Source organism: Sciurus vulgaris (assembly GCF_902686455.1).
Source record: "Sciurus vulgaris genome assembly, contig: HiC_scaffold_178_arrow_ctg1, whole genome shotgun sequence".
NCBI classification, from domain to species: domain Eukaryota; kingdom Metazoa; phylum Chordata; class Mammalia; order Rodentia; family Sciuridae; genus Sciurus; species Sciurus vulgaris.
The window spans coordinates 1943029-1961715 of record NW_027632875.1 but is presented as its reverse complement, the minus strand read 5'-3'; the positions used below and the strand labels follow the sequence as shown (position 1 = coordinate 1961715).

Here is an 18687-nt window from a genome sequence, read left to right as displayed (position 1 = left end):
TGTGGCTTCAGGAGTCTTCTAGGAGAGGATAGGGTCATGATAAAGGTGGCCAACAAAGGAGATTAATGAATTCCAGGACAGCCCAAATGTAGGCCATGAAGCCAAGGGGAGACATAATTGACACCATAAAAAGGGAACCTCTGCCCTTCAAGTAGACCATGTGAATTTCCCTGATGCCCAGAGGTGGTTCTGGGAAAGCTGTTTCCACCAAATTTGCCAGTGGTGCTCGGTTAACTCTGGATTTTTGAGCACTGAGAGACTGAGCTTTAGCTAATTACTCAATCACAGGCTGCACTGTCACCTTCATAAAAGTATCTGTCTTGGGTTTCTCCTGATGTGCTTAGGAAAAATAATGGGAAAGAAAATATGACATCACTCACTACCCTTGAAGAGTTTTAGTCCTGTCACAGGAGCTGTGGGGACAATATTGACAGAAATGCTAGAAATGTCAGTTCTGAGAAAGAAGGGTGAATGGGAAACTTCACCGAAGGCTTAGATAAAACTTTGACTCACATCAGTTATTATCAGAGGAGCGCTCCTTCACAAAGCATGTCCTTGTGCTCCCCAGGAACACATCCCTGAATATTCATTAGAAGGTACTTTTGTGGGTGTTACTCATGGAAGAAAATAAAAATCCATAAGTGTTTCTAAAGAAACTTTCTATAACATGTAGCTGAAGCAGGTATACGTCTCCTACAAATGTTCTGAGAAGAAGATAAAGGCATAAAATGACAAGTTGACTGAGGAGCATGTGTGACCCATACCATTAAGAAGTCACACTCAAATAGTTGTAAAAGAGGGAGTGAATTGAATAAAGAAAAACGAAAGAGAACCAAAACAGTGAAACACACATGTATGTGAGAACATGTGCACATGCAAGTGCACATGCACACACGCCACTTGATTCAAAGGTTAATTTGTCTCCTTAGTGGAAAATCTTAATAAATCAATCATGTTGATCAGATGGCAAAGCAGGAACTGACTTTGTGGATCTGACATAGAGATGGATTGAGCACCAAGTGTTCACCCCAGGTGATGGCGTAACTGATAAGTGTTTGGAATATCAGAAATACAGGTGCTCAGAGCAAGTATGAATGTTAAGTCTTTGGCATGAGTTCCTCACTTTTTAAAATCATCATTTGCTTCATGTTGACTTAGGAGAACCACCAAAGTCAAGAATGATGCTTTTGAGACAAAAGCAAAACAACAAAGCAAAACAACAAAACAAAACAAAATGGAGGTTCTCTTATCTAAAGGTGCCCATTTGTTTAAATGGCAAGTTCCTGGGCTTGGTCAAGAAACTGGGATTAAAGTCTCAAGTCCTTGGAGAATCTTATCTTCCAACAGGTCCTTAGATGATTCTGGACCATATTTTGAATAGCCCTGACAGTCCTACTGCCACCATCACACTAATGGAAAATATTACTTGAGCAATTTTCTTATTTATGAATTTATATAGTTAGTTTAATCAGAACCTCACATGTACTCTAAATTGTTCCAGGGATTCAGAGTTCAGTATTGCCCAGTTACCTCAAGAAGTTCAGAGTTGAGTGGGGATTAAAAATCTCAGAGGGTGCTGGGCATGGTGGTGCATGCCTGTGACCCCAGCAGCTCAGGAGGCTGAGGCAGGAGGATTGTGAGTTAAAAGCCAGCCTCTGCAACTTATTGAGGCCCTAAGCAACTCAGTGAGACCCTGTCACTAAATAAAATATAAAAAGGTCTGGGGATGTGGCTTAGTGGTTAAGTGTTCCTGGGTTCAATCCCTGGTACCAAAAATAAACAAATAAATTAAAGAAAGAAAGAAAAGTCTCAGAGAGAGGACAATTATCTGTTGCTATTTCTTATGCTCTATCAGAAGATATTAACACCTTGTCCAACTAGACAGAAGATAGACACAGGTCTCATTTGAACCTGTGGGTGTCAATTGATGGAGGTGACTAGGTGGTGACATAGAGACTAATGCCATGGAAAGACAATTTGTTTCACTTACACTTCCCAGGGGGCATGCCAGTGTTGGTCAGAAGGCAGAATGTGGTAAGGGAAGGCATGGACCAAAGACTTTAAGGGGTTTCCAGGGAGAAGGCAAGTCAGGGCAGAAGTTTATGATTGGCTATTTTGAATAATTTGGGGGCCTTTTTACTACAGGGATGGTCTCTAAATGCTGGCATCTGGCCTTGGGATGATTTCAGGTAGGGAAATGCTGACTTAATATGTAAGGGTTAGATAAGGGTATGGTTGGCTTGTCTGAGAGACATGCTCCCAAGTAAGTTGTTTACTATCTTTCAGAATTAGTCCTGGGAGGAACAGTATGACTCTGGGTATTGAAGGCCCTCAAATACCAAAGGATCAAGATCACATCAGAAAATAAGAAAACATAATGAACATAATTGGCCCTCTGATAGCTGGGTGTGAAACAGACAAAATACAGAATCTAAAAAAAGGAAACACATCATTCTCTGATCAAATTTATTGCATGAAAAAACCTGAGAAAAGAGCAAAAGCAATGTTATTTGGCGTAAAACAATTAAATGTGAACATTATATGAAATAACCTGTATTCTGTATCCATCATGTAGTATGGTATTTTTCCAAAATAAATAGTGTAGCTCAGAGGTTAACATATTTGATTACTAATACAAGAAACCAATTTCCACATACCTGGGTTCTACCACATCTACCTAAATTCTTTCCTCAGTGGAAAAGTAAAATTTTTGCCAGAAAGGGGAAATGTAGACCACTGGCCCACTACCTGCTGAAGGAAATTAGAGCCTAAATCCTACAAAGAGGTTTTGGACTAATCTAGTTGGGATCTGGACAATCTAGAAAGCTTACAAAATGCCCTAAGCTATTTGTAGGGGTAGGTTTCTTGTGTCATGAAGTATTTCTCTCCATTTGGGAACTATGGGATCCATGACATATGTTGTTTTAAGTGATATTTTAAGGTCACTCTGAAAATTAGTTACTAAGCCAGGAGATGAATTTTTAACCCTGTGCATTCTCCATCCAGAATTTGCAATATAATGCCCTTTATGTTTTCTCTTGATCATGTTTCCTGGGGGAGGTGGGAATGACTAAGATAGATGTCTATGAAAGAATGAATATTGATGATACATTATGTAAGGCTCAATGAAATTTGTGAATTCACCAGATGGTTGGAAAGTCATCAGCTTCTCTTTTATGCATTTCCTTGGCCTAAGCTTGGATGTTTTCCAAGAAGCAGTTGCAAAAGCAAGTGGAAAAAAAGACCTGGTTTGAGTGTGTGTGTGTGTGTGTGTGTGTTTGCATTTGTGTGTTTGTGTAAACTCTAACTTGTTTAAATGAGGAATGTGAGAGCAACTTTCCAATCTTCCTTTAACTGAATGATCAGCTTTGATTTTTATAGGAAATCAAATTAGAAGCTAAAGAAAAAGCCCAGTCTTGATCTTCTAAGCAGGCTGGCCTCTAGGCAATCATTTTTTAAGGGAACCAAGTCCTTATTGTAAAGTTTGTGTAGCAACATGTTTTCTTGATGAAGGTTCTCAAAGCAAAGGGAAGTGAATAGAGGTTTGATTAACCACAGACCATAATTGCTATATCAGTTTCTTTTGTAAGTGTAAGATTTCTTTGCATATTCATAAGGGGGTGTCTAAGCAGCTCCACTGGAGCTATCAAGCCTCTAAACTGTGTTGAATTAGGAAGTGTATGGGAGGCCTCTCCATGGTTGGCCCTGGGGACATTTTTTCACAATCAAGGAATTCAGATTGTACAGCATTTACTCACTGTAAAAAGTTGTTAGGCATAGAAGGAGGTTATAGAATTTATTTTTCCCACACATCTTTAAGGACAGGACAGAAGCTCAATGAATAGGTTGAATTCAATACAATCCTAAAGTCATTGAAATGAACTATCACTGGATGGAAAAGATAAAGGAAACTTAGAAACTTAGAAGCATGAAAGTTAATCCACTTATCCCAACAGCAGAGGTTGGGGGCAAATATATAAATTGAGCATCATGGGATTAAGGTTACATTTTATATTTTAGGATAATAGAGATTTTCCTAATAATATACCACGGTAATGAGCCTGCCCATTACAGTCCTGCCTTGTTAAAATATATTGATTCTACTGTGATCTGAATTAGGGAAGTAAATCTGAGGCCTGTTTATTTGTACAAGAGTAAACTGACTTTAGAGTTTTATTTCATTTATATAATTTCTTTTTCCTTTTCAAGTTGCTTTTAAATGTATTATCTCATTTTGTCTTCCAAACAAGTTTAACTAAATGTGAGAATCTGGAGTAAATTATTTACATGCTGTGCTAGAATTACTGGCAAGATTAGGATTGGAACTCAGAGCTCTTTCCACTCATCCACATTTACTTCCTTCCAAAGACTTCTAATCTTGGCACTGTCTAGTTTTGTGGTTTCATGAAAGCATTACTATGTCAAAGGCTGCTGCTGCATTCTAGAGACTTGAATCCACTGATCAAGTGGATCACAACTACCTGTCCAAGAATAAGTCAGAAAAGGATTTCAAGACCATGGGTTCTACTCCAGCTGACACATCACAAAATCTAGGAGTGAGGAACATGCTCAAAAGCATTTTGCAAGAGATAAATGTGGAGGTAAGAATCACACTCCTGCAGTAGTTTTAAAACCGAATTCCTACTCCAGAGGCAGATTTAGGCAGATTTAATACTCATACACACTGAGTACTAAAGGCTCTGCAGTGCATTAGTTTTGCCTCTGAGCTCCTTGAGACAATTTTTTGATCCCTAAATTCAGTTTACAGGAACTTTTAAACAAATGTATGCTGCATTATTCTCATTATTCAATTACGAGTCTTTCCCCCAGCATTTTAATTAGCACTCGTTTTCTGAGAATTAAACTGTCATTTTAGTTGAACTCAAAGGAGTACCCAAGGGGTATGCATTCCATCAGATAATAAAAGCACTATATAATTCTGATGCTTCAACAATTTAGACTGAATTCACGACAGGGCTTTCTGTCAGCCATTTCAGATGGCACTTAATCATTGGAGTTGAAGAGGAGACACCATCATTCTACACCTGAAAATCTAATGCCTAATCATGTTAGATCAAGAAATTCTTCTCTTTGATTCCTACTTGATGCCATGAAACAGAAAGTCAGAAGCAAAGATCTGCTTTCAAGCCTTAGACCCTTGGCTTCTGTCCTTGGTTTTACCATATGACTGCTGTGTTTTCTAGGCAGTGTGGGCCCTGTGTGCCCACAGATGCTGTGACTCTGTAATGACTGTCATCATAGTGGGCTGTGATTGTGGCTTCTACTGGTTTCTGGATCTGCCCTTACCTTCTCAGAACCATTTATTTTTCTCTTAGTATTTATTATATAGAATATTTAATGTCTGGATAGGGAAGATTCTATCAAGACAATGAGGAGAAGGCATCCAGAGTGTACCCTCAACTGTTACCACTTGCAAGCATCCTAACCCAAGTCATCATTATCTGCTGCCAGGTTCCTGCAGTGGCTATCTAACCAATGTCCCTGCTGCCACTCTGTCCTCCCATGCCACTCCAACCAGCCATTGACTGGATAGTACCCAGAGGCATCTTTATTGAGCAAAATACGACAAAATGATTCATGTCTTTTCCCCTGCTAAAATCTCTGATGACTACTTCCAACTCACTGCATTAGGAAACACTCTTACCCCTGCCGTAAACACCATGTGGGATCTGGCTCCCTGACCATCTGCTAACTTTCCATCCTCATTCCATGTTCCTGTTCCCCTTGTCACTATTCCTCCACCCTCCCTGGAGCCTTCTTACAGTTTCTAAGAATACTCTGATCTTTTTGTACGCCCAGGAGATTTGCACCTGCTCTTTTCTTTCCTTCTCTGGCTCTCAGCCTGGATGCTCTTCATTTTCCATGATTCATTTTAAATTTAACCTTTTCACAGTGGCCTTTTTTTTTTTTTTGATTGGAACAGTTTCCCTTTAATATTACAATACTGCTTATTGGTTTGGAAACTAGGTCACCCTACATGATATTTGATTTTTTCAAAGGCATCATGAGTACTCTTTCATTCCTGTATTTTTAGCCTTCTAGTTAAGTTAGGGACCATTTTATCAGAAATCATTTTAGCACTGTAATTAAAAAAACCTTTGTTAAGGGTAGATTATATACCATAATGATTTTCAGACTTCTTTTTATAAAAAAGGTATCTGGAGACTCAGAACAGGCACATGCATACTGAGGGTAAAGGAAACAAAACAAAGAAGAGTCTGCTAAAGCACAAAACTTCCCTCTGGTTCTCAATGCCTTCAAATAAATACAAACATCAAAAAAAAAAAAAAAAAAAAAAAAAAAAAAAACCACACACACACACACACACACACACACACACAAACACTGTGATTAAAAAAAAAAAAAAGTCTCTTCCATTTCCTGGAGAGTCAGTTTCCAGGAACTTCTCCCAGCGCTGGAGATCAGTCATCCGTCTTCCGGGCCAGTCTACAGAAAGTCCAGTTGTGCTCCACTGTGTTCTCATTGGCCCGCTCACTCATGTGATGCACACGAGTGTTGCGGATCGTGAAACCTTGTTTTGTAATGTATTCCATGAGGTGGACCCGCAGAGAAACTTCCTGGTGATAATCACAGGGTCCAAAAGTAAAAGAAACCTGGCAGTCTCTGGTGTCCATCATGTGCTTATTCCACTTGGTAAAATAATTTGAGATGCCTTCTAGTAGGGAATGGACCTTGGTGGTGATGGTTAATTGAGTTATGATAACAGCCACTGGACTGGAGTATTTAGAAAGCTTCCGGGTACTAGAGATCTTCACAACCTCTTCAAAAGTATCCATAGGATACAAAGGCTTTGGGTCGTTGAGACATTGAATCAAGGGCTCGATCTGGTAAAAATCTGCTTCTTTCCGAAGCAGATCAAATTCCTTAAAATCCAGGGGTAAGGTCAATTCTGAAGTTCTTAAGAAGTTGAGGACATATCGGAAAAGAGGTCCATCTCGATCAATGAAGTAATTGCCTTGAGGGTCTCGAGCTGTGGGGAAGTCCCCCCAAACATAGCTCCAAGCATGGAATCTGGATAACGCGTCAACGTGGTGAGAGACGTCGTGTACAAGTGTCCACCTACATTTAACGTGACTGGGTCAGTCATCATATAGCCCCAGTCTCCATTATCCATCTGCTCCAGTGCTGCGTTTTCAGGAGCCCAGCTTCCAGGAAAAAGCGCGACAGCGGGTGGCGGCGGCCTGGCCGGGAGATGCCGGCGGCCGGAGAGCGCGAGCACGGGGACGATCGAGCCCGCGCCCTGAGGCAGCGGCGGCGGCTGAGGCGGCGGCGGCGGCGGCGGCAGAAGGGACGACTGAGCCGGCGCCCGGAGTTGCGGTTCCAGCTGCCCAGCGCGGGCGGCGCCTTCCCAGCAGAGCTGCGGCGCCACGAGCGCGGGCGCCCCCTAACGGTGGCGCGGGCGAGAGGTCAGAGAGATTAGGGAGCCCGACCGCCGTGGGAATTCAACCCGCACAGCCAGTCACAGTGGCCTTTCTTGGCCATTCTTTCTGCTTATTTCTTCTCTATCACTTTATTTGGTTGATTTATTTTTTTTTCCTTAGGACTTACTTCTACTTAAAACTAGTCAAGCATGGAAGCAGACTGGGTGGTTTGGGAAAATCAATTGGTCTTATTAAAATTCAGGGGAAGGCTGGGGTCTAGAAAATGTTATTATAGAAGTCATGGGTACAAAAAGTAATTTCTTTTTTTTGTTTACCAATGAAAACTCCTTGCACTTTACTTCTGCCTCTGGCAGGGGTGGTTAGTGTAGGTGGCAGAGTATCACCAATGTAAGTCTGGTGACTGTCTATGATGAATGCTTTTTGCTGAAGTGAATTCAAAATATATGATTGATCTTCGGTTAACTACTATTTGCATCTCTCCTCTTTCTTTAGTACAAAGGAAAGAAAGCTCTGTTTGTCTTCCTGTAGGGTGAGCCATAAAGGCATGTTCGCTACCACTCTGGGAAATTAATTCTATTTTTATTCCACCGTGATGTTAAGCCCACCAGGGGCAGCTTCTCAGGATAAACTTGCTATTTTTTCTTGCTCATAACATTGTCATCCTTGTTAGGCGCCTGCTTCAAAGGAACCATTACTAGAAAGAAAATGAATAAGACAAAGAAAGAAAGACATGACACTAAAAGAGGCTGGCTGGGCCAGAGTGCAGGAGAGGCTGGCATGAAAAATTGCCACCCCTGCCTGTTCTAATTACCTCCCTACTTAGTTCAAGGATAGCTTCCCTGTGGCTGTCATGAGCTGTGACTTCAGCTCATGGTATTTGAGTACACTGAAATTAAATACCACCAACATGATAATGCTGCTCAGTACTACACACTAATTAAAATCAGCCAATGGTAGCCACAAGAACCCTACATGAGAGCCATGATGACTGAGAGGGACAGAAGTAGCAGAGGGAATAAGGGAGAGCCAAACATCTGGGCTTGCATAAACACCAGAGTCCAAACATTGGCCATTGTCTGTTCTGCCTTTCTTGTAGCTCTTGGAAGATGCCCCTGCTCTGGGTTTTTCTTTGCAGAGTGAGGGCAGATGTCCTGGTACAGTTAGGAAATGACAAAAATAAACACATAAGAAAGCATCATTCCATAAGAAAGAAAATCTCAGCCTACAGGAAGAACGCAAGCTTCACCCAGATAATTTTTCACATGACTATTTAAATCTCAACCACTTTAAGTGCTCAGCAAAGATTAATTAGTTGATAGTGACTGCAGTTATGCCACATGATCCAGCTGAATCTTAATGGAAAATGAATAATTTTTTCAAACAACTGAGACAGAATAGATGAATGTAATGGTGGATTTAGGCTGCACTATATTTATGACTGCTTAGAATAGAAGGATGAATCGATCATTAATGTTGATGGAGTGGTAAAAGGACCCAAATAAATTCCAATGGTATATATTTGGGTTTGAAAAATTACTTTGTGGCCCTTTGTCAGTACTTGAAAAATTTTACGCTTGATTTTTCTTATCACTTGAATAAAGAAAAAATAAATGTTATAATAAAGATCAGGGCACATCTTTTTTTGTCTGTACACAGTATTTAGTAGAGTTTCAAGCAGAGCAATGCTGAAGAAATGTTCTATTTTTGGAGAGATTTTGGAAAATCTAATTAAACAACAATAAAAACATTGGGTATTTATTAGTAAAGAAGCATGAGCATTGGAGGGGAAATAGGTAGAAACCCAAATGAATTCTGGTCCAAATTCTAAGTCTGACTATCTTTGAGTCTTAAAATCAAGCAGCCCTCCTACCTCTATCCCTCCAAATCAAAAAAATAAAGCTTTGGTCATTTCCGGTGCTCTCTCCCTGGGTCGCTCAGTAGGCCTCGTCGCTGTCGCTCCCACTCTCCTACCCCTACCAACCGCCACTGGGGCCTTTGGCGCATCACTTCCTTGCTCGCTCTCTTGAGCTCACATCCTCCCAGATGCAGCCCAGGGACAATCCTGCCATGCTCATGACTGATCCTCGAGTCGCAGCGGCTTCATGGACCCTCAGATGCCCACCCCTCGGTGCATCAGATGACATCTCGTCCATCCCTGCTGCCTCACCATTCCTGGGGAGGTGAGGGGGGGGCTGTGGGGGCGCCCGGGCCTCACCAGCCAAGCAGCCACCACCGCTGCTGCCCATCTTGGCCACAGGTCAGGACACGACAGTGGGCGGGCAGGCGCCGACGCCACTGTTGACCCCCCTCAGCCAGGGCCTTGGTCAAGATGGAACCAGAGATCAAGTACCTGCCCAAACCCATGGCAGAGAAGGACTTGACCCGTCCCTTCACTCATGCAGTGCAGTTGCTGAGGGCAGAAATTGAGAAGATTCAGAAAGGGATTCAAAAAAGGATGAGGAGGAGAATCACTTGGATTTATTTTCTCATAAGAACATGAAGCTGAAAGAGTGGGTGCTGATACCTGTCAAGCAGGACCCAACGTTCAATTTCGTGGGGAAGATTCTTGGACAAGGGAATATGATCAAAAGACTGCAGGAAGAAACTGTGCAAAGATCTCTGTGCTGGGAAAAGGCTCAATGAGAGACAAAGCCAAGGAGGAAGAGCTTCACAAAGGTGGAGACCCAAGGTAAGCCCACCTGAATATGGATCTACATGTCTTCATTGAAGTCTTTGGACTCCCATGTGAGACTCATGTTCTTATGGCCCATGCCATGGAAGAAGTGAAGAAATTTTTAGTACCAGATATGATGGATGATATCTGCCAGGAGCAATTTCTAGAGCTGTCCTACTTGAATGGAGTAGCTGCGCCCTCTTGTGGACATTGGGTGCCAGTGAGAGGCTGGGGTGCTGCACCTCCCGCTCCACGTGTTCCCAGGACCCATGGTGTTGGGCCACCGTGGGGAGCTTTGGTGTGTGGTACACCAGTGAGAGGTGCCATCACCCGAGGTGCCACTGTGACCCAAGGAGTGCCACCCCCGCCTACTGTGAGGAGTGCTCCAGCACCAAGAGCACGGGAGAGCAGGCATCCAGAGAACACTTTGCCCCCGCCCCCTGCACCAGAAATATATGAAGAATATGGATATGATGATACATATGCAGAACAGAGTTATGAAGGCTATGAAGGCTATTACAGCCAGAGCCAAGGGGACTCAGAATATTATGACTATGGCCATGGGGAGGTTCAAGATTCTTATGAAGCTTATGGCCAAGATGACTGGAACGGGACCAGGCCATCACTGAAGGCCACTCCAGCTAGGCCAGTGAAGGGAGCATACAGAGAGCACCCATATGGACGTTATTAAAGACAAACAGGAGGGGAAACTATCAGTTATGGGCAAAGTTGTTACTGATTTCTTTTATCTCCCAGGATTCCTGTTGCTTTACCCAGACAAGTAATTGTCTAAGTGTTTTTCTTCTTGGTCCCCTTCTTCTCCCCACCTTCCTCCATTCTTAACTTGGCATTCTGGCTTCTGTATGTAGTATTTTTTAAACGAGTTAAAATAGATTTAGGAATATCAAATTAATTTTTAAGTATATAGATGCTTTTTTCTTTGTTGTTTAAATATAAACATAAGTGTACCTTTTATAATAAAAAAGGAGTTAAGTAAAAAAATAAAAACACAAACCTGTTAGTTTAAAAAGTGACATTGCTTGCTTAAAGGTTCTAAAGTAAAGTCTTGTTAACTTTCTCTTAGTTTTGATTTGAGGCATCCTGTAAAGTTGTAGTTGCAGAATCCCAAACTAGGCTACATTTCAAAATTCAGGGCTGTTTAATATTTAAAATCACAAACGTTAATGGCAGTAGGTGGCACCATGCAAAAGTGAGCTCAGATGTCTCTAAAAATGTTTCCTTTAAAAACACATGGTGGTTGAATCTTAAGTTAAATTTTAATATGAATGATCCTCATGAATTAAATAGTTGATGCAATTTTTAATGTTAATTGATTTAAAAAACAACAACAAATTAGGTTTGTAAAACTGACTTTTTCATTATGTGGGTTTTGAAATATAGCCCCAGACATACAGTGTTGAGAGATACTTACGGGGGGAGTAAGTTTTGAAGAGGTTGATTGGGGGCAGAGGGGCTGGGTATCTAAATTTAATTTGATGTAGAGCCTTTTAGCTACAATCTTTCAGTAGTAGTACTAATAATTAAAGTTGCAGTATTCAGGAAGACTAAAAGTATTTTGTCCATTTGAGATCTGCACTCCACAAAAAGCTCATTTGGACACTGGGACCAAAAGCTGAAGTTTTTCATTAAGTTGAAGGTTGTCAATATTGAACTCTTCCCAAGGTAGTCAAGTATGTCTTAACACTAGCATGATATAAAAAGGGACACTGCAGATGAATGAAAAAGGAATCAAAATCCACTTTGTACATAAGTTAAAGTACTAATTGGATTTGAACCATCCTCCCATTTTGTTCTCAGAAGATTAAATTCTACATGTGTAAATCTACCTAAATAGGTAGCTTAAACTTATGTCAAAATGTCTGCAACAATTTGTCAATAAAATTTAGTCCTTTTTTAATAAAAAAAAAAAAAAGCTTTGCATCTCAGGTTGCTTATGCTGACACTGACCTCAACACTGAGAATTAAATGGAGAGCTGCTATTATCTGAAGTATGAAAATGTGAGTGAGTGTGTCATTCATGGGCAAGGCTGTTCAGGGACAGTGAAACCCTGAGTCTGGTGTTTCTATGGATTCTCTCTCTGTATAATGGAGCTGTGATGGTTTGGTTCTTGCTCTGTACTGATACTTTATTTGTTAATGAATGTCTTGTGTTTTATTAGAAAGAGAGTTTACAGATCCTGGATGACTAAAAGACTTCTAAAGATAACCTATTTTTAACATAGCACCTTGACTTTTTTTTCAACCAATTCAGATATTATATTGCATAAATACCTGTCATCCCTAGTCATTTTACTAATATTATACATCCTGAGTTTAATTCTATCAGCATTATGTGTTCATATTAAATACAGTAAAGAATAAATGAGCTTATATCTATCCTTTCCTCTCCAGTTCAGAACTGCAGTGAGCAGGTGATTGGCCAGAATGAAAGGTGGCAGGGAGCTTGGGGAATGTGGGCTAATGGTGTGCAGATTCAGCTTCAGAAGTTCAGGGCACAATATCTGAAGGATCAGGCAACCCTTAAGCAGTCAGCATTATGGATTCTGCAGTAATAAGATGCAGCATAATGATGAGAAAACAGAGGCAAACAAAATAGGGAAATTTTGGGTGTCCTCATTTTCCTCCTCTGTAATATGTGCACAGTTTAGTGCCAAGTAAAGCAGTCCATTGTGAAGGTTAAACTAATACAAACGTGTAAAGTACCCAGAATCATACCTGGCATATTGTGAGCTGCATTCATGTGAAATAACATCATTATTGTTTTCATCAACATAAAGTGGGTTATTAGGGGGTTTCTGGGCCTCTGGAACAGGGACTGAGAATGTGAAGTGGGAGATAGAAAGTGACCTCTGAGAAGGAATGCTGGACTGGGGCTTCTGAACTTCTTCCTGTTCAAGGCCCAAATAGCTTTAGGAGATGTTGTGAGCTGAGCTTGGTGCAGAGAATTCACTGGACCTCAGTGGGGGATCTGAGGGAGGAGGGAGTAGAGGCTGATACCTAATGTCTAAAACTGTTTTCTCCTAATGAGATATCCTCTTGTCTTTATGCCCTTGGACAACACCATCAGACCCACAAGGCAAGAGTTCTAGGCCACCTGGGAGAGGGGCTGGGATTCGTATTTACTGTCTTAGACCTTTAGTCTCGTGACTTGTCTGTGCCATAGGCTGTAATTCTGCTGTTTGTTAAATGTCACATAAGTTTAGTAAATGATTAGAGGTAGTTTGTGTCCCTTTGGGACACTGGCAGAGCTCATATAGGAAATTTTTATGATTAATATCCTTTCAATTCCTCAATATCCATCATTGGAGAAACTCAAAGATTAATCCCTTGACCATATCATTAGCTATGTGGTTATTGTATATTTTTCAAAGTTTTCAGGGTTAATGTGACAACTATTTTGCACACTGACTAAATTCATTTATTTATTTAATTCAATCAATATTTATTGAGTGCCTATTTTATGTTGACAATAGTACTTGATACGCAAGATACAGAAGAAGGCTGTGGCAGGGTTCCTGGTCTCAAGGTCTCATAGAGTAAAGTAAAGAAGAAGATGTGTTTACAAATACTACAGTTCATGGAAGCACTGCTGATGGAGCAGGGATGAGGTGCAGTCAGATACCAAGGATACTCACCTCTGCATCCGTGGTAGAGAATCATGGTCAAGAAGAGGTTCACAGAAGCAATAAAAAGAATTACAAATCTTTTTTTTTTTAAACTCTGAGGGTTTATTTAACAAAATTAAATTCACATTTCTGAGGCCATCATAGTGCACCCAATGTCCATCAATCTGGAAAGCTGCAGAATAAAGATGTTCTTCTTTATTAAATAACATGGCACCTTCCAACAAACACTTGGGGTCAGATAAATCCAAATAATATTGTACATATGCCAGATCTTCAGATTTCCAATGCTGCATGTTTAGGACAACAAAAGGGGGAGCTCCATGGCAGAAAAGTCTCTGGGAAAATTCTCTCAAGCCACCATAGCCACGCTCTTCACACAGTCCAATCTTAGAACAGAATAACTCATCCACTGCCAGTGTATTAAGTTTCCATGTGGAATTTCTTGAGGAGGATTCATATTAATTGTGTGCTGTTGATCTTCCTGTACTTGAATTGGGCGTCACCAGTTGGAACAGTAACTCTCTTGAATGGTAGACATGAGATTTTCAAGATTTTTTGTAAAGTTATCATGCTCATTCCCCAAAACAATCAATCATTAATGAAGCTTTGTGAACTTCAGATTTGAATTGCTGTTTTTCCATCTTGTCCCCAATCCAAAGTAGCTTCACAGTTGTAAAAGTATAGGTGTCGATTAAACAAAGAAAACAGTCTACAAACTCTACCAAAATGAAGAGAGAGTTCCCTAGGAAAACTTTCATTTTCATTAAGAATGACATATAATAACATCAAGAATCCATCTATGGCACAGGTGTTTTTCAGTCTTATTTCAACATAGAGTGGTGTATAGGATACTGCTTTGTGGCCAGCTTTGATAGTAAAAACACCTCCCCAGGGAAGAACAGGCTTCCAAAATGATCGATCTTGGTTATAGTTATTTTTAATTGATGCTTTGATTTCTTCAAACAGTTCTTCATTCTCCCTGGGGACCGAAAACCGTTGGTGCTGCTGCACCTGAGGCCGCCACCACTTGCTCATAGAGAGCCCCGGCTGCCACGCGCCGCTGTCTCATCTACTAGCACCGCGGGTTGACTCGGCATCCGCTTGCGTTAGGGCTGGGCTCTGGCATGTCCTCCATAGCATCTGCCGCCATGGGAGCCACAGCAGCTCCAGCCCCCAGGCCAGATCCGACCAGACCCAAGGAGCCAGGACCGCGGGAAGCAGGACACGTGGCTTCTTGTTACAGAGGAAGAATTGGCCTGACCTCTGACCCCTTCCACCGACTCCAGTGTCCCTAATTATAAGTCTTATAAGAAGAAAATTATCTGAAAAGAAAGATAAAAGAGTATTACCATCAGAGAGGCAGCCTAGGCAAAGGAGGAGACATGGAGCATGTGTGTTGGGAGGTTTGAGTAAAAATAGGGAAGTAAAAGAAATGGAAATTAGGCAGGCAGAAAAATGCAACTGACAGTATTAACTTTACCAGATATTGCTGGAAGATGAAGCAAAAGGCAACATGATTACATTTGCCTTTGAGAAGTTTCTTTGTTACGTCAGTTTGGAGGAAGATGCATTATATGAGAGCAAAACAACATAGGGAAGTAAAAGTGTGCAATTAAAGACTATTTTAATGTCCATGCCACAGATGACAAGGACTCAAACAGTAGTGGTAGAAGGGAACACTCTGATTAGAAAAGCATGTAAGAAGTGAAACCCAAAAGATGTGGTGGCCAACTGCATGTCTAGAAGTGAAGGAGACATTCCTTAATAACAAATATATTTCCTAGCAGTTACCACAGTCCATGGTGTATACCACACCCTCCAAGTTCCCACTGGTGATCAAAAGAAAATTGTATATCAGCAGATACCAGATGAGGATCCTTTCCTTTTCTATTTAAATACCCCAAACTAAAGTTGTCCATTAGCTGAAAAATTATGCACAGGAACTAATTGTGAAGCCAGAGGATCATGGTCTAAATCTCTAGATCAGTGCTTCTCAATTTTAATGTGCATATAAAATCATCTGGAAATCTTGTTAAAGTCAGATTCTGATGAGGTAGGTCTAAGTCTCTGAAGTGTGGAATTCTGCCAGTTAAACCAACTCCCAGGTGATGGAGCTATACTTACAATTTGAATAGCAAGGCTATAGATTGTTTTACAAAGAAGAAAATAAAACTTATTAGTACAATAAAAGGACCACAACCAGGTTGGAGCAATGGGAGAAACCAATAAAAGTCTCAAATTAGTCTGCTAGTGCTGTAAATCTTTCAGATCTTGCTTTCAGATTGTGTCTGGGTGTCCACCTCGTGGGACTGGTGTCTGTCCCAAGAAGAGAGCTGGTGAAGTCATATGTGCTCTCAGCCAATAAGGTTGGCAAGGCATCCATGAAGAGCCACACTGCCCTGGCGTGTCTCACTGAGTAATCACACCTTGTCTCAAATTTGAAAACAACTCCTTTCCACTCATTTGCAAGCCGTTGCACCTAGCCAACATGGTACAGAGTAGGTTTTGTTCAAATTGCTTAGGGATGAGAACTATCTGGAGCTAAGTTTTACAAAAAGCCATCTGTAGCAATTGCAATATTTATATACCTATCACCAGAGACAAACAAGACTGAAAGTTTATAAACTGGCTCCTTCTTACCTTATGAGTCAGCACCCATCCACGTTTGGCCTCTCTACTGCCTGACCATGTGGCACTTAAGTTATGGTTTGTTTAGATGCATCAGCTCTTTCATTACAAGAACATAAGTGCTAAGGACCAGGAAGAGATGCTGGATTTGGCACTGCATTGCAGGAGACTGGCATTGACAAATGTCCTTGGGTGGCACAGACTCAACCTGGCCTCCTCTGGTTGCCTGAAATAGAAAAGTTTTATATAAGGAGACTATAGTAGGCTCTGAAATTTAGAGGAGTTTGGTATGAGTAAAAGTGCTATCTTGGAAATCAGGAAGACAGTTCCATCTAGCAATACCTGGTTATATGATTTTGGACAAGCCATCTTGTTCTTGGTCTCAGTTTCTCTCTTTGAAAAATGAGGATATAAGCTCTGTCAGTAGTCTTCAAACTATTCTCTGCAGAGCACTGCAGTTTTCATGGAGATACCAAGAGGAGCAGGAAGGACTTACCCAGTGTCTTTCCAACCCTGAATCCATAGTTGGTATGTCTCAAATGTACATGTTTATTTGTGTCATGGTAACCCTTTTCTAGTCTGCAGAAGTGTTCACATTTGTGAAATAATTGATTTAGGTTTTGGAATTTCCCTAAGACTCTTTTCTATATTCAGCACTAATAAAATGATTCAGGACAAGAAACTTCCCCACCAGAAAGGTAATTCCAGTGCTGCCCTCAGGAACCTTAGGATCATACGTCATACACATGGAAATAGTGGGAAGAAAGCTTATTAACTGAATAAATGTGATAGCATCTACCATATCATCTTAAGAAAACAAATTTCTGAAAAGGCATCTGCAAGACTAATTTTAGTAATCCAAATCAGACTCCCGATCCTTTTTTGAAAAATGCACTTATTTGGGTTCTTGGACAATTGAGTTGGGATCACCTACCTTGTGAAACCACTGGGCTTGGCTTTGTCTCAAAATATTTCGTCTAACTAACCTGTGAGCTTAGCCATTCATTTACAAGAAGTTTATCTGTTTTCATTAGTCAGAATTGTGTGTTTACACACAGTAGACCATACTAACAGGACAGTCACCATACTATTTCTCTAACCTTGATTGTCCTACAATGAATTTCAATAGGATATGCAGGCATACAAGTGTTAAAGTACCTAGGAGCAAAGTTCAACCTGAGTGGCTCTTCATATAAAACTTGTGCTTGCTAGGAGAGCTTCGTGGAGAAGTTCCCTTTGTAATACTGACAATAGAAACTTAAAAGGTGGAGGTCTACTTGTTGAATGACTGAATAACCATTCATTCACTTACTTGGTCCATGAAATTGACCCCATTGCAGAGCTCTGTGTATTACTGTCCCCTACTCACCTTTGCAGAACTGAAATGAAGTTGTGCATCTCTAATAGCTGTATTTTCATCTTGATTCACTTGGGCAATTATGACTTCATATTTACCTGGCATAGGTGAACTGTCTTCTTTTGTTAGAAGTGACCCACTGTCACTCTGTTGTTTTGTTTCCTGCATAGCATTTTCCCTTTTGGCACTTCCCTTGACCACAGAAGAATCACTTAACACAGGATCCAACAAAAAGGTGCATTTTGGGTACAAATAAGGGCAAGCCCTGATTAGTTAACAGAAATTTGATTCTCAAAAATACCATGAAATTTTGGGGATTTTTACATACAGTGAACAGTATTCTTTACTGGATTATATCAGAACAAATAAGTGCATGTGCACAGATTTTTTTTCACATTTGACTAACAAAACTTGACACCAAAAAATCAGTAAGTTAGATTTAGCTTCTCATGAACTTAAGAGCATCTCCAGAAGGTGGCAATATGTTTCTACCTTCCAAGAGATGGGGAATTGGCATTTTATTTTATTTTTTTCATTATTTTTTTTATTTTATTGTAACCAAATGGGATACATGTTGTTTCTCTGTTTGTACATGGCGTAAAGGCATACCATTTGTGTAATCATAAATTTACATAGAGTAATGTTGTTTGATTCATTCTGTTATTTTTTCCCTTCCCCCCACCCCCCACCCCTCTTTTCCTTCTATACAGAGCTTCCTTCCTCCATACTTGCCCCCCTCCCTAAGCCTAACTCTAACCCTAACACTAACCCTTCCCTCCCCCCATTATGTGTCATTATCCACTTAATAGCGATATCATTCTTCCTTTGACTTTTTGAGATTGGCTTATCTTACTTAGCATGATATTCTCCAATTTCATCCATTTGCCTGCAAATGCCATAATTTTATCATTCTTTATGGCTGAGTAATATTCCATTGTATATATATACCACAGCTTC

General features: G+C 40.7%; 1 protein-coding gene and 2 pseudogenes across 3 annotated transcripts; 1 reads left to right on the top strand and 2 right to left on the bottom strand.

Moving 5' to 3' along the window:
* Positions 1–6372: 6372 nt before the first annotated feature.
* LOC306652345 (BTB/POZ domain-containing protein KCTD6-like) lies at positions 6373–7335 on the bottom strand. The gene is given in 2 exon segments (XM_079125298.1): positions 6373–7030; positions 7033–7335. Coding segments are annotated over 2 exon segments (711 nt in total). The 5' UTR covers positions 7157–7335; the 3' UTR covers positions 6373–6443.
* A 2132-nt stretch (positions 7336–9467) lies between these two features.
* Positions 9468–10860, top strand: LOC306652343 (KH domain-containing, RNA-binding, signal transduction-associated protein 1-like; annotated as a pseudogene). The gene has a single exon. The product of its transcript is annotated as a KH domain-containing, RNA-binding, signal transduction-associated protein 1-like (transcript).
* A 2890-nt stretch (positions 10861–13750) lies between these two features.
* LOC306652339 (uncharacterized protein C14orf28 homolog) lies at positions 13751–14780 on the bottom strand (annotated as a pseudogene). Its single transcript has one exon. The product of its transcript is annotated as an uncharacterized protein C14orf28 homolog (transcript).
* Positions 14781–18687: the final 3907 nt, after the last annotated feature.